We start from the raw sequence: 16,208 nt of genomic DNA on the forward strand, positions 1-16,208 counted from the left end.
AACAAATCCAAATTAGGGAGCACGAAAGAGGATGAGCATATAGGATGACCGTAACGTACACTGCTGAGGACCAAGAAAGTGGTGAATGTTTTGGTAGAGACGGGTGAGATGTGAACAGATTTTGTGCATACTGTGCAAGTTAAACCCAGCACCATCCAGTGACGGGGAGCAGTTACGCAGTTAGGCCTGCACGAGGGCAGGTCAGGAGAATTATCATCAAACAGATCATGTAAGAAGCCAGTGGAGGAGTTGAGTTTGCAGAGAGAGAAAGCATACATTGTGAATAGGAGGGGCACAGGACAAACCCTTGTGAGGAAGGGCCAAGAAAAAATAAGAGGCGCAATTAGCCACATAGGAGCCTCCATAAACGGGGACGATGCACTGAAAACCAAGATGTGGGAGGGTCTAAAGGAGGGGGGCGGGGGGAATGTCAACATCGCCAGTGCAGCAGAGAGATCAAGGAGAATGAAGCTGGGTGACAGACAGCTGTGCTGAGCCGCTGTCAGGGCGCGTATATGTTGCATGTCTAGTAGGTCTGATTCTAGTGTGCATGCATGCACTGCCTATGGAGGGAGGGGGTCCATCAGGCTTTTGGCAAATTCCTGTGATTTGTTTCTACTTTTCTCTGTTGGGTGGGAAAAGGACTTTCCACCCTTCTAGGAACACTCTTGCCATTGGACCACTCCAGAAACAACATCCCCAGATGCCATAACTACTGGGCATCCCTTAACGGACCGCGTACAATATCCACGCGCCTCTGATCCTACGGTGTGCAAACAAGGTTTGTAAAAGAACCTTAGCTCCTCCGTCTCTTTGTAGCTCGTACCAAGTGTCCACTCGCTTTTCTCTTTAGCATCAAATAGTGATTTAGAGGCTTTGTTGGAAAAGTTATTTTTGACAAAACTCCAGCAGATATGGATGCCTTCTTAGTAGGAGTGGCATATCGGGCAATGCCCGAAGTGCAGGCCCAACATGCTAGTGTGGCCCAGTATGTTTGGTCACAATGGGATTGTTTTTTCTCCAGATTGGGTCAGTTTGATACGTTACTTCCTGTGCAATTGGTCGTTTTGACCGGTTGCTGAACAAAAAATCTTTAAAATGCACAATTTGCCACACACTTTACCATAGAAATCCCCCTGAGGTCCTTCTCATGCTGTCACAGAAGTTTAATTGCCACTTGTAACCTTCTGCCTACGCCCCATTCCGACCCTGGTCTCTGCTTGTTATGGAGGCAAGGAGTGCGCTTTGTATATTAGGTTTATTTATCCAAAGCAAAGCATTTGGCCTGAACCCCCTATGTCGTACCTGCCCTTCCTTGATCAAGGCTCGCTTTTTGCTTTGATGTTTCGGACACTAGTATGCTCTGCTAGAATCCGACCGTGTTCTGTTTTCCATTATGCCCTTCTTGTGCTGTGGGATAGGGGCAGGGCATTCCATTGTACTGTTTTAGAGCTCTTCGCAAGTTTCACCAACAGAAACTGCACTGGTTACCTGGCCACCCTTTCTGACCCCGGGCCCAAGTCCTGCCAGTTGCCCACCGACACTGCCTCTCTGGCAACCCCTGCACCTTGGGACTGTTTTCTGTATCCCTACAGTCGCCCTACCAGCACTTATGTCTGCACTTACCTTGCACTTTCCACCAGCTGGCCGTTTTTATTTATCTCATTTATTCTACTATCCCATGTACTGCACTTTCCCCTCTCCCTTACCCCTCACACTTTTCCCTTTCCCTTTCCCATGCACTTGCGCGATCTGAATGACACCTGGCCTAGTAGGATCGCTGTCTGTTTCTCTTTGTTCCCTCTCCCTTGCCTCATCGGCCTTGAAACACTTGTGTATAGGCGCATTATAAATGCCATATCATATCATATATCATAAACACCAGGGCACCACTGCATTACTGTCTATGGTGGATCTTTTAAAATGTCCTCTTGCTGATATCCTCTTGGTGGTGCGATATGAACATAGATGATCCTTCTTAAAGATTCTGTAGCTGTTCCTGGGTCTCCATCTCGAGCCAGAGTTTCTTTCACTGGCGGCAGAGCCAATAGGGTTGTCTGCCCCATTCTCCACAGAGACGCCTAAGAGGACCTTATCACCTTGCTTCTCCATGAGCTTGATTTTTATCATTGGTAACGTCTCTCCATTCCTATTCTGCTCCTGACCCTCCTCAACGCTGTGCCAGATGCTCATCCCTTCTCCCAATGAGGGCTTGAACCATGGTATGGTAGTGGCGCCTCTCCCCCCTGCCTTGGGCTATTGATACCTTCTTGTTCCTGAATACTTTATAGCAGGGTTAGCCAACTCCAGGCCTTGAGGGGCGGGTTTTCAGGATATTCCTCAATATTCATGAGATGAATTTGCATACAGTGATAGTAAATTTATTGACCTGTTACCCTCCTGAATAATGAGGGAGCCTGTCCACATGCCGTCCCTCGAGGCCCGAAGCTGGACAAACCTGCTTCTACCTCTTTGGTTTCTCTCCTGACTCCTGACCTGCTATACTTTACTATCAACTCCAAATGTCTCCCCACGTCTTGATGTCTCCACTGACTTCATTATATCTTTTTCAAACCGCCTTGTTGTGCCTCTCCTACCACCTGATGTCTCACCAACCGCCTCTCAATGTTTTACTCCTGTCGTCCTCCTTCCCCTCCTTTGCTCCTAACCCCTCCAGTGGTCTCCCTCCTACCTTCTGATAATTTCTTCCTGCTGTTCCCTCTTCTCCCCCTCGTCTCCAGCCACCTTCTTTCTTCTTCGTCTCTCTTTCAGAACCTTCCACAGCCACCTTCACAAATCGCGAACCCACTCTAAACTCATGGCCCAACCGCGACCAAACTCCCACTTCTCCCCTTCCTGAAACTTCCAATTTCTATAAGTGAGTGGTCCCTCCTCTGCAGTGGTCTGGCTTTAAAGGGTGCACATGTGCATTCTTAGTACTGCAGCGGGCTAGACTGTTATTGGGATTTATACCGCACACCGCTGCTGTTCGCACGGTTTCCAGGCACACTGTCAGATCTGAAGGAGAAGGGAATGTGCTAGGTTAGTGACGAGAGAAGGAAAATGTAGAATAGTTTTGTGTTGCGTTGATGCATGCAGACCGGAAGTACCCTGAGCTTTGCGTGCAAGTCTGTTTTGAAGTGTCATGTGACGAGCACAATCATTTGTGTCCGGTGGGTATTCCTGTGTGTCCGTGGTACTAAGTTGCATTCACTTGCACTAATGTGTCAGTCGATTGTAGAGGTCTGGCAATCTGTTTAATGCATGTTAGGATAAATATTCTTGTGCCTTGAAGTGACTGTGATTCACTTGTGGCACCTTATGAATTTGCTATACATAAATAAATATGATTTAATAGCCATCTGTGAGTGGCTTACGTGGTCTGTCTATAGTTTGAGTATGGAGTTTGTGAATCTTAGTGCAGGTGGGATCACTGGTGGGCCTGGTTGGCAACTCTGGGCATCCATCTGGTGTGGCCATGACAACATCTCAGTAGGGGTGTCCCTTGGGCAATGTCTTGGGAGGGTATCCCTTTGGGTAAGGTACTTGTGAGTCTATGTCCTGAGACAGTGAGAGTGAAGTTCAGATTCTGTATTCCAGAGGGGACAGACTCTTGTTATGATTCCTAGTAACACGTCAGCATCCTACAAGGTCATGGTGTGATATCTAGGAGCCAGTCATGCAAATGATATTGGGCACTGGAGAGCAAAAACACGGTACGACCCTAATCGCATTGGGTACCAGGAGGCTACATCGCAATGGGACACCAGAGAGCAGCAAGGCATAAAGTAGAAAGTGGAATGTTGAGCTCATTAGCGAGTGGCGCAAACAATCAAGCCACATATCGCAAGGCATAGTAGGCCCCAGCAAGTCCTGATAAGGGCATGACAAGGCATTACAAAGCATTAGAGGTTGAAGCAAAGCATGCAAAGGCATAACTTGGCAATGTGGCCTGGTTTCCTCCCCCAAACTCCTAATATTGGCCTTTACAGACAGCAGCCATTTCACCTTCTCACTTTCCCTCTCTCTCTCTCCCTCTCTCTCCCTCTCTCTCCCTCCCTCTCTCTCTCTCCTTTCTCTCTGTCTCTCTCTGCCCCTCAAACAGATGACTATTTGCTGATTCCCCATGATCTGGAAATGGACAGGCGAGGAGAGGGGTTCAGTCTGGTGACTCCATTCATTACCATACACAAGTGCAAAGGGTTATGGGAAGCATACACGTTTGCCCCAGAGAACGGGCTGCCTGAGGTTCGGGACCAACACTCCCTCACTTCACCTTTCTTAGTATTGTGGTTAGCAGGCTGAGTGCTGTCTCAAACCTCACTCTAACTCGCTTAGATGCGGTGCTCAGTGAGTCCTGTTGGGACTGTTGTCCATCTGGCAATGCCCGTCAGGGAATTCACTGTGTTTTGTCAAGCGATCGGGGCAGAGACGGAATCCCTGGATGTTTCTCCTAGAAGTCTAACCCTGTGTCTCAAAAAGGCCTCAAATGCTCACCCAGAGTGGGCACACAGCCACAGGCCAAAGAAAATCCCTGCACCCACCTGCACGTTCCCCACACCTGGTTCTGATGCAGCTCCATAACTTCAGCTTCAGAACAACGCTGAAACCCTGCAGGGACTTGTTCAGGGGGAGGTTGGTGAGATGAGGAGCTACAAAGATAAAAAGTGAAGTGTGAACTTCTTAAAGTATTCCCTTCTCGTAAAGGGGTTCAGAGGCTGCAATAATGTGAAGAGAAGAGATTGAAATAATGTAGGTGTGAGGAATTCGACCATCCACACGGTGGGTGTGCGCTCGCCTGGGATTTTTTGAAATGTTTAATTAAATGGAATGATAATAGACAAACCTCAGAAAAATGTGTGTGACTAATCCACACATATTTTCCTATGCGCACAGCATGACAAACGCATAGATCCGTCTACTCTGGGTGAACACAGCCTACAGGCACAGTCCGCCCTGTCATATTTAATTGGGATATGACAGCAGGAGTACTTGACACATCTCCAGAAAGGGGAGGACCAAACCTTCCCCCTGCCATGGCCACCCTGATTAACAAAGGCTCCATGGATCCACCCTGTTCTTTTGTTAGGCCCTGCAGCCGGCAGAAGTGATTATCATACGAATAGGTGTACTTCAAACAGGCCCACATGGGGCCTGGCTGCAAAAGTTAACAAAGGAGACAGGAAACCCCAACAACCTTTCATATGCAAATGTATCAACCTAAAGCCAGCTTGATGACAGTGAAGTTTAATGTCTGGGACTGCATGTATCCAGTAGTTTCCAGTAGTCCAACCTGCAGGGGGACTACATTCAAAAGGTACGAGAATGTGGTTTGCAGGAGCCAGATAGTCTGGTCTTGCCACAGCTTCAAGGGAGACCTGCCACTTCACAAGGAGTAGCAAGAATAATAAATCATTGGACCCTGGCTGAAGGTACAGTCTGCCGTACATCTTCCGCCAGTGAAGGAGAGCCAGAACCTCCAAATAGGGAAGAAAGAGCCCTCCCCTAAACATCTCCCAGGGAGCAGAGGGAGATATCGAATCCAGAGGACCCTACAGCAGCTCCAGAACTGGTACCCAGCCAGCACAAAGCGTGCCTTGATAGGATCAGCAGCAAGCTTCCTAGGTAGGAAGTGCCCGAAGACCTCTGAACCTACAACCAAGGACACGGCAGCTGCCTGCAAAACACTCCCAGCTTTGGGCCATATGCCTTAAAGGATGACACAAGCTTATTCAAGAAGCTGGGAGAAGTGCCTCAACGAGCATCTACCGACATCTGCCTAAAAGGACATTTTCGAGCCAGTCAGTTCCTCGAGCTGCAACCAACTACAACGCTGATCGTTGTTACACTGCAGTCACTTAAAGACATCTGAGACATCTCAACCAGTCTACAGAACCGCTGAACAGCAATGAGACAAAGATTCCTGACCATGAGCAGAAGTGTAAGCCAGCCTGCAGCCATTCATCCAGCTTTTCCTGCCGAACTGTCTTTCTGCCCGATACCTCCAGCTGACTCCCGTCTTGCACTCTGTCACAGAAGCCTGCAAAGCGCACTGAAGCCGACTCGGCCCAGTTGAGCACCAAGAACACCTACAGCACAAGGTACATTGTGGTTCTGTCTCCCCGGTCCTTCTCCAAAGGCCCCTAGAGCCATTGTAAGACCCATTGGTCCCAACTGCTGAAGCCAAGTAACCTTGAACTGTTGCGATTATTTACCATACCGACTACCCTCTTATCAGTATCCAGATTGCACTCCTTTTCCTTCTTTGAAACTGTCTGTCCTCTGCATTCCTTTTCACGGTGGGTTGCTAGAACTGTCTGTTATCTACTTTATTATTATATTTTATACAACCTTGACTAGACAGTCCCTTTTATCACTGGGTAATTGTATTTTCACTGTGTTGCAACTAAGCAACGATCCACGACCTTTTGGCGATAAGCCTGCCGTTCCGTTCACTGTACCAAAATTGGACAAGGAAGTTTATAATTTGCATGCGTTTCCAATCTACACTAGAGGTGTGGGGCTGATTGATGGTTTAGAAACCGATATTCATCCCTGGACCACTGGTGGCCCGGACGTTGATTAGTCACAGTAGGTTTTGGAGTCGGGGCTAGGATGGCAATCCACCAGCACTGCAATCTTATCTCACTGGAAAGCTCTGCGCACAAGCTAACGAATACTCCATGCCAAAAAGCACTAGGACATAGCTATACATCATTAACGAGAGCAGGATGTGTTACCCCAGAGGCAAGTATGTGAAGGCTGCCCGCGTGAGTCAGGTGTCAGATTATAGCTAGAGCTGCGGCAGGTACACCTTCAGTGTGTCCCACGGATCTGCGTGCATTGCCCCTCGGCCTAGAGTTTCTCAGTTATCAAAAGAAAGTTTTTCTCAAGCAGGTAAGCAGTGCTTATCTAATTTCATGGGGCTGTCCTTCCAGATACCTGGCGTGCCTGCCTGGCATTTTCCTCTGTCCTGGAGTGGGAAAGGAACAGCCTTACCTAGCCACATCTATTTGCACTAAAAAGAAATATTGGAGGAAGTGGCTGCCTTTCTGGCATAAGGTGGTGTCCTGACTAAGTGTTACCCAAATGCATAAACGTGCATATAATTTGGGACGATTTCTAGCAGGAGTGCTAGAAATGTATATGCAGCAGTCTTGTCAATGGCTACCGGTACATCAATCTTTTCCAAGTACTGGCATGCTGGACCAGCCCGAGCCGCTGCTCTTGGCCTCCTTTTATGTTTAGACTTTGTAGCGCTTCTGTCTGTTCCACACAGCATCCCCGGGTGTCCTTCCCTGGTTATCCTATAGGGTTCCCATGTTATTGTAAGAATATGAAGATTTATAGTTCGAGGTTTTATCGTAAGTAAAATCTTCATTTGCATTATAATTTGAGGGGTTGTTGATGATGTTTTTAAAGGATTTCCATGCATCTTACAGTGTGCCTGCCCATCACCATCATCCTGTTTGTCCCGCAAGATGTTTATGATCACTCAGGGTTACTGCTAGGGGTAATGTGCTTGCTCTTTGAGCCACCTGGTCACTGTGGCTGATTTTGTTGGAGATTGTGCCTAGTGCTTTTAGACTGTACACCCCCCCCCCCCAACACACTAATGGAGGTCTGTCCAGGAGCCTGCTGGCCAGTCTCCTGGGCTGATTGTCCATACGTGTTGTGAGTCAGTGTCCGGCCATATTCCACAGGCACATTGTGTCTCCTTGGCCTAGCCTTATTGCATATGTATTGTGTGCTTTTTTACAGTCAACTGTTGTAAGTTGATATTATTTTGTCTCTATCCAGGTTTTATCCCGTTTAGCCTGATTTTCATGAATTCTCTCCTAACCTTTAGATTTGGAAGAAGTTGCACAGAGGGGCGCTCAGGAGTTGGACAGTGTTATACAGCAAGGATACTTGGAGAAGAAATGCAGAGGTGAGCATCAGCATCACTCCCATATGAGGAGACAATGGGGCAGAAGAATGAGAGGACTGTCTCAGAGGGGGAGGGCGATCAGCAGGGGAATGGAAGCTGGATGGTAAGGAGGACACATTGACCCGGCACCCCCTATTTTGAGGACTCCACCACAGGCACCTCATCACTGCTTCAGCTGCGTTTCCACCAAGTGACAAGACCTTTCACTCTGAGGGATAGGTGTGACCACCCAGAAGGAATCCTGACTGATTCCCCACCACCTCCCAGTGTCCTTTTTTATCAGAGTTGGTAATTGCATCTAGTTACTTGTGATTTGACATGAAAAAAGGATGTGATTAATGATGATGTTTATTTCAAAAGAATCCGTAAAGCATTACAAGAAATGCAGGTTACAATTGCACAAATAAAAGAAAACGCAATTACAGTAAAATGATCCCATCGTTGATTGAATACAGAAAGAACACTACGGTTTACAATAGGGATTTCCTTCGCCTATTCCATTCCCTAACAAGAAAGCCTGATACTGCGGATACACATATTGCGCTGTGGGCAACTTTTCACAGGTCCATAGCGTCAATTATTATCCATACATTAAAAGTTGGAACGAGGGCACAGGCAATGATCGACTAATATCATTCAGTTTGGGCACCAAAATAAAAGGTGAAACATATCCTCAGGAGAGGTCTTACACAGCGGGCATAATTTACAACCAGAAGAGTTCCACTTCCATGTAAAATTAATTGTGGGAAGAATTCCCAGGTGAAACATGGTGTACAAAATTCTCTCTGGTGGAACAGTAATCCAGGTAACGTATTTTTCAGGGCCCAGATACATTATGGTACTCATATATTGAATGGGAAGTGGTTTCACATGGGCTCGGGCCAGTAAGCCCCCCGCCCCCAAAGCCCAATCCCAATAAGCGTTCTTCACTGACTTGGTGCTAGTATCTTGAGTTGTCTTGGGACTGTCCCAGAGGTGACCCATCCTTATCTTTCTTATCTATTTATTTATTGCATTTATGTAACGCCCAGACCCTAAGATATCACTAAGTTACATATCCTGGAGGGGAAAGACGAGCTGCAGACAAAGACGAGGGACATAAACTGCATCAATATGGTGAAGGGGCTGTCTTGGTCATTGTTGCGGCTCCTACCTGGTATGCAGAAGAGAGGTTAGTCGAAATGGTCGAACAGCCAGGTTTTGATAAGATTTCTGAAGATTGTGTATGAGGGGTCGTTATGGATGCAGGGGGCAGAGTGTTCCACATAGTGGGCGTAGTGACGGGGAAGCTGGCTCTGCCTGTTTATTTGAATTTAGGCATATGCACTGTGCGGGGAAGAGGAGGATCGTAGTGAATGCACTACAGGTTTGATGGTAATGCACGGAATGAGATTGCGACGGGTTTCTTTATACACACAACGGTGAGCAGTGGTCAGGATTCTGAACTCTATATAGGCCTTGATATGGAGCCAGTGGACGCTCTGCCTAGTTGCAGAGATGTGGTCAGAGCACTTTATCCCCAGGGCTGCTGTCAGGGCTTTGTTTTGTACCAGCTGGAGCTTGTCAAGGTTCTTGGTGGAGGTACCCACTAGTAAAATGTTGCAGTGATCCAGTTTACTGTGTATAATGGCTCTCGCAAGCGTTAGGCAATTGTCTGAAGAGAGAAATTGTCTGCTTGAAGTGATGAGTTTGGCAGTGTAGGTTGTGGTTGATACCAAGGCATTGAAGTGTTTACTCATAGTGAATTCTGCCTCAAGGAGGACACCTACGGTCTTGACCTGCCTAGAGACTGTGATGGTGGTGCCGTCGATGACATAGGAGTACGCTGGATCGAGGTTGTTGAGACAGGCCGGGGAACCCACAATGAGCAGTTTCGTTTTGTCATCGTTGAGACAGAGGTTGTGGGAGGCCATCTAGACTTGGGTAATGCCAAAGGGATGGATGGTATCAGATGGTATCAGAGTCAGCAGAGTAATTGCCTGTGATGGGCAGAAGGATTTGGGTATCATCCGCAAAGTTGGTGTAAGGGATACCAAGTGTCTCGAAGCCGTCACACAGGGGTTTAGTATAAATGTTGTAGAGTGTGGATGAGAAGCAGGAGCCTTTGGGTACTCTAAGTGGGACAGGGATGTGATCAGCAGCTTTGTCTCCAGAATGCACTCTCGATGTGCGGTCACTTAGGAATTACTTTATCCACTGAGCAGTGTCTTTGGAGAAGTGGAACTTGCTGGAGGGTTGTTGGCAGAGGATGTCGTGGTCGACCATGTCAAACGCGGCTGATAAATCGAGGAGGAGCAGGACAGCCAGGTGACCTCTCTGATGCTGTGTACTTGAATTTTAAAGTGTAGGAGGGTTGTTTCTGTGCTCTGCTTGGGGCGTAATCCAGATTGATGGGACCTTAGTAGATGATATTGTTCAAAGAATACTTGTATCTGGGAGTAGGGAACTCAATCTAGTATTTTCAGAAGGAAAGGCGCTATAGTGATGGGCCAGTAGTTGGTGGGGTGGCATGGTCCTGGGATGGTTTCTTGAGGAGCAGCGTGACCCAGGCTACTTTGAAGCAGGTGGGAACCGAGTTGGATGTGAATGAGGCATTGATGAAGTCATTGATGGTGGGGGCCAAGGTGGTGGCACAGGTTTTTATGATGTGGGCTGGGCATATGTCTCCCCTAACAGTTGTTGGGTTTGAGAGATTGGATGGTTTAGGTCACTTCAGCTGTGGTTATTAGGGAGAGGTTGAATGTGGAGTGTGGGGGTGAATGGTGTTGTGGTAATGTGGGTGGGTTTCAAGGCAAGTTGGATTTTTTTTAATGGTGATTTTGGCTCTCAGTTTGTCGAGTTTGTCGGTGAGGGCAGTTTGAATGGATAAGCACCAGACTTTGTCCTTGTGTAATATGGTTTGGGTAGGGATAGGGTTCTCCAGTTGTCTGAGGATGCTAAAGAGTTCTCTAGGTTTGGAGTTGGCTTCAGCAATCCTGCTGTTGTAGGACTTGTGTTTGGTCTCTAGTAGTGTGTTATTATATGTTTTCAATAAGGCATTGAACACAATGAGATAGGCAGGGGTGGGGTGTTTACACCAAGTATGTTCGGCTGCTCTTTTTTTGTCTGTGGAGGGAGTTGAGTTTATCTGAGACCCAGATGTTGACTCGCCTCCCTGGTTTTTAGTGGGGCATGTTAGTCTAAGGTGAGCTGAAGGGCATGATTGAAGTGGGCTACAAGACCTCAGGGGCTGCTATCGCAGATTTGGTAGGTGGTTGGGGACTGCTGAAGTGTGGGAGTGAGAAGTTCCTCTGCGAATTTCTTGTGATTGCGTACTAGCATCTTGGACGGTTGGGTGACTGAACTGGAGTGGGGTTGGGGTGGGATGGTTGGAATTCAACCAGAGTGTGGTCTCTCCGAGGGTGAGGGATGGCGGTCACAATATTGGCGGTAGTATTGAGAAAGAGAACCCAGTCGAGGGGCGTCCTTTGGTGTGGGTAGGTGCAGAGACCTGTTGGATGACAATCCTTTCGGAGAGAGCCTTGGTGAGGGCTGCTGCTTTAGTGTTCTGAGGGGTCAATGTAGCCCAGATTGACACCACTTAGGAGTATGAACTTGGTGGCGGGTTTGATCAAGGAGGTGAGCAGATGCGGCAGATTGCGTTCAAGGGAGCTTTGTGTTTTCGGCTGGATGGCCAATGAGAAGTGTGGGCCTGCTGCTTTGTGGAGCCAATATTCCTTTATGGTGATCAAGTACAGGTGATATTCGGCAACAAAGTCGCGGATAAGGGTAACATGGACGCATAGTGATCATGCATCGATAAGGGCACAGTTATGGGTGGGTATGTAGTGAGATCTGGGGGGGCTTCTGGCAATGTGTGGAGGGTTGTGGCGTGGTGTGTTAGGAGCAGCAGGAGGTGTGGTGCGAGCTGCGGGCTGATAAGTGGATTTCAAGTCTTTTATTTTTTATGGGAAAACCATGGATAAGGTTTGGAATTGTTGCCCTTTACAGTAGGCATCATGGCACCCTTGTAAACAGTTAACTCATCATTCGACCACAATTTAGGCCAGAGAATTACAGGCTTTATCCTAATTACACAATCGACACTCATGACACCTATTTCAAATTGGAGAGCAATATGTGGGGTTCCCTGTGGTAAGGAGAGAAGTTTATTAAGGAAGGGGCCAAAATGAAATCTCTAAAGGGGTTTCAAAGGAGTGCAGTCAGTGAAGGTTGGTGTTTCTTCTAATGCTGCACAACAGCCGGCATAATTTAAGATGGCACTGGTAGACACAGAGAGGGTAAAATGAATTAAAGGAAAAGGATTAGTCCAGACTTGGCCTAAGTGAGTCAAAAATGGGGTTTAGCGAAAGATTGCAAACTTTCATCGTGTAGGGAAAAATGTAAGAGGGGTGCAGAGGGCATCATTGATGAAAATAAGCTGAAGACTGGAGCTGAGGATTTAAATGGTTAGTGAGGCCGAAAGAGGGGAGACCTTCTATTCTGAATTTGGGAGTAATCACTCGCTTTGAAAAGCAGAGAGCCTGCGTGGGACAGGTCAAGCCCACAGCCCACATACCAATGAAGGAACATTGGAGTTTGTAGATGTGTCAGGTGGTGAGGGCACAGTGAAGTAGTCGCCAAGCAGGACTAGCACGCAACACTCGGATAACGTACAGGCAGTAAGTCTGCTTCAATGCAGCTGTGAAAACCCTTAAGGGGATAAATTGATATCAGCAAAGCCTAACTTTGAATATTTGAACGAGATGGAGCTATTCAGCCCTGAGAATGTATGGAGCATGGCAAAATACATATTAGGATACTGGGTGGCAGCAAGGTATATAGGTCAGGCGGAATCCATGGAAGGCTGGTAGATCAGCTGCAGAGAGTGCTTTGGTGCATTAGGAATGATCAGTCATGGGCCCCTGGCCACCTGATTGTTTAGAAAAGAGAGGAGTGAAGAGCAGGGTGCTGTGGTGAGCCCAATGCCAGAAACATTATTTGCTGAGAGAAAATAGCTATTCCCCGTGGGCCCTTTCTTTGGGCACAGCACAACACCAGGTGGCCAGAGGCTATTGGGGTCATTCTAATGGAGATACGAACATTGTTGGCTGGCAGGATTGAAAAGGTGGAAGACAGACTACAGCCACTGGAAAGCAGCCAGCTGATGGTATAGAACTAAATATGTTACCCAACTGGCCACACCAGAGGCAAGAAATTCTGAGCTGTAGATTGCTCAGCAAGCTTCACCAAGTTCACAGCTTGCTCTTAGGTCAGTTCTTTGATACTCGCTAGTCTTTCCTGTAGCTGTTTATCTGTGGCCTCTGATGAAACGGTCTCTAAGATTGCCTAAAGCACAATTCATCACCAATCCTCTTAAAGCCAACACACACGAACTTACTTTCTCACCAGATCCTTGAGAAAGAAACAGATGTTCAATGCCGACATTAACACATGGCCCACATTTCTCCAAAAGGGCCTGTTCGGTTGTTAGATAAACATCCCATGCATCACCGTCACCATCTCCTACTGGAAGAGTATAAAAAAAATCCTTCTTCCCTCCAAGCCAAGGCAGTTCAACAAAACGTCCTGTTTCCTCTCGGCATCAAATGCCCTCCCGCTATGGCAATCAAATACGTGTCAAAAAGTTTCTTCCACTGTACCCACACTATCCTGGGCTCCTGCGTGGTGGGCTAGAAGGGTGGAGCAGCTTGAATGGTGGCTTCCATGGTCTACACAACACAAGTAGAAATGTGGGGCATTGCGGCTCTCTTGACTTGCAAAGTGTTTAATGCTAACAGCAACTGCAGCACTCAGCCACCAACAGTCACCTCACAGCAACCTGCACTTGGCAACGATGCAGAAGGCTCCATTGGATGAAATCCTCAGTAGTTTTCAGGCGAAGTTCTCAGCAGTCCCGAGCCATAGTGGATTTACTGTAGCTTTTCATAAGATTTGGTGAGGTTCTGGCTCCCAAATTGGCAACGGTTTTCAATTCTGTTATTGAAGGTTATGCAGCTCCACCCTTGCTTTTCAAAAAGCAGTGGTTGTAATTCTGAAGGAAGGGAAAGGTCTGGGAGTCATTGCACGACCAACAGGCCGATATCCCTTCTTAATGTGGATTTGAAAATGTTCACTGGGCTCTTTTCCACTCTATTGGAATGTTACCTCCTGTGAAAAAACAGAAGTTGTTTCACTGCCTAGACCCCGGGGATCCCTTACTCAGGTGGCCAGGGCACAGGCATCGCCTTTGGATCCAGACTCTGGGGTGGACAAGTGCAGGAGGATCACCAGGGTGAGTGGTCCTCAGGGTTTGGGGGAGAGACACATGATGGCAAGATGCAATATCCCCACTTTCCCAATATCCCTATTAATTAGGATATTCCAACTTCCCAGATCCCCCTGGCCCCTTTCCTACACAAACACTGAGCCGAGGAAGAGGAGGTCTGAGTCTGAGAGGAGCACCACCCATGCAATACATTGGACATGTCTCACTAATACAATCAAGAAAACTAAATGAGTTCCCAAGAATAAAGGAACTCCCGTCCCCTGCACACTGTCATAGGCTGATGATAGATCAGTCAAACATTTAATAAATGTGATTTATCAAATTTAAACAATGTAAGCGATATGTCCAATAAGAGTTTGAATCTCTAATGTGGTAATTTCATACAAAGTGTTTTTATTGATACAGCCCAGCGCATTTCGAGAACAATCTGTTCTTCAGGGGCAATTTTTCTAGAAAATAATCATACAAAGAATTCATCACTATATATCTTATTCTTGGGAACTCTTATTTCGTTTTCTTGACATTTCCTGCCCATGAGTCAGGGCAGGCTTTCTCTCCCCCGCACCTCAAGCTTAGGAATTTCATCCTCTAGTTACATATCTTACCACTTCTACTAACATCTATAGACTTACAGGTGTGCAGTGTATATATATATTTTTGGTACCACTAATAAGATCAGACAGGGTCAGGCACTTGATCTTAATTACATACAACTGGTACCATTAGCTCTCCCCACATGGTTAAATGGTGGAACACTGAGACACACTCTGGGCAAGGCGGCCAAGAAGGAGCAGTTCTTCGAGGGCGATGGCGGAGCAGAGCGACATGCCAAGGGACGGAACCGATGTACGGAGAAACCTTGGACACCCTGGCGAGAGATTGTTATCTCTGAAGGGCCTTGATGGTCGTGCAAGGAAGCTCAGCCAAAGAGAACAGACAAACCTCTTTTGTTGTTTGAAGGATACAAGCCCCCCTCCTGGGTGAACAGCAGAGTTGGGGAGGTGCAGAGGCATTTGTGGTATCAGCCTTGACTTCAGGATCAAAGCCGCAAGAGACCAAAATAAATTAACATAGATGAACTCAATGACGCTAGAGAAAGGGAAGCATTGTAGAGAACTGGAAATTAAAGATACAAAGTAACAGAGTGGTCCTGCGAAAGAAGACTGCCCACTAAAAAGCCTCTGTGAAATTTCTAATGCTGTAGAAGCGGCGGGAAGAGAAAGAAACTGAGATGCAAGATTTGAACTGTTAGGTTTGATCCTGACAGACAGAAACCTGGATGTGAGAGATGTCTTTGAACTTTGAAATAAGTAATGTGCTCTAAACTATATTTACTATCAGGCTTTTGTGTAGGAGAGGAAAAGTGACGTTTGAGGAAAGAAGGTTGAAGTGTTCATGCCAAGGTAATGGCAAAAGCCTCACATTTTCAAAAGTCTTTGAAAGTGGAAGGAAAGTGAAAAGAGGCTTGAGCCTGACGGAGGAAGCCTCTGAAGGTGTGATTGAAGCTTGGGGAAGGGAACCCCCACACATTTTGATTGAAAGGTTTGAGCCCGGCAGAGGGAATCCTGTACTGAATTGTGGTAACCAGAAGGAAACACACCTTTGTTGAACTGTATTACAAGCTAAAAGGTGACCTGGGCTGGAGTGAAAGAAAGCCAAGCGGTCCAGCGGATAAACTAGTGACTTTTCGTGGAAAGACAAGTAGGCTCTGGTCCATGAAACAAACTGCCTCCTTGTGTCTGAAGCCAGAGTGTGTTGCAAGGTCTAAGTGTGCCACCTTGCCCCTGTGCTACAAAACGTGGGGAAGGGAGTTTACTCAGCCATACAGACATTTCTTTTTAACACTGATTTTCCTTTTTGCATTACACATTCCCTTTACACATTTATTGTATTAGAAAGAGGGCAGGCATTAGGTTTATTAGTATAGGCCATTTTATTTTGAATAAGGACTGACTAGGACTGTATTTTCTTTTTTTTTTGATGGTCGAAAAAACTCCCATCTTAGTTATA

The 16,208-nt window shown here is 46.9% G+C and overlaps 1 protein-coding gene across 4 annotated transcripts in view; it reads left to right on the plus strand.

Moving 5' to 3' along the window:
* The window catches only part of SKAP1 (src kinase associated phosphoprotein 1), a 2,196,308-nt gene that overhangs the window by 1,765,011 nt on the left and 415,089 nt on the right, over window positions 1-16,208 (plus strand). For all 4 annotated transcript variants that reach the window (XM_069634617.1, XM_069634618.1, XM_069634620.1 and 1 more), the window contains one exon: window positions 7,850-7,930. In XM_069634617.1, the coding sequence (XP_069490718.1) occupies window positions 7,850-7,930 (81 nt within the window). The remainder of the gene's footprint in view (window positions 1-7,849; window positions 7,931-16,208) is intronic.

This window comes from Ambystoma mexicanum, chromosome 13 (genome assembly GCF_040938575.1).
Source record: "Ambystoma mexicanum isolate Mex_15411 chromosome 13, UKY_AmexF1_1, whole genome shotgun sequence".
Classification (NCBI taxonomy): domain Eukaryota; kingdom Metazoa; phylum Chordata; class Amphibia; order Caudata; family Ambystomatidae; genus Ambystoma; species Ambystoma mexicanum.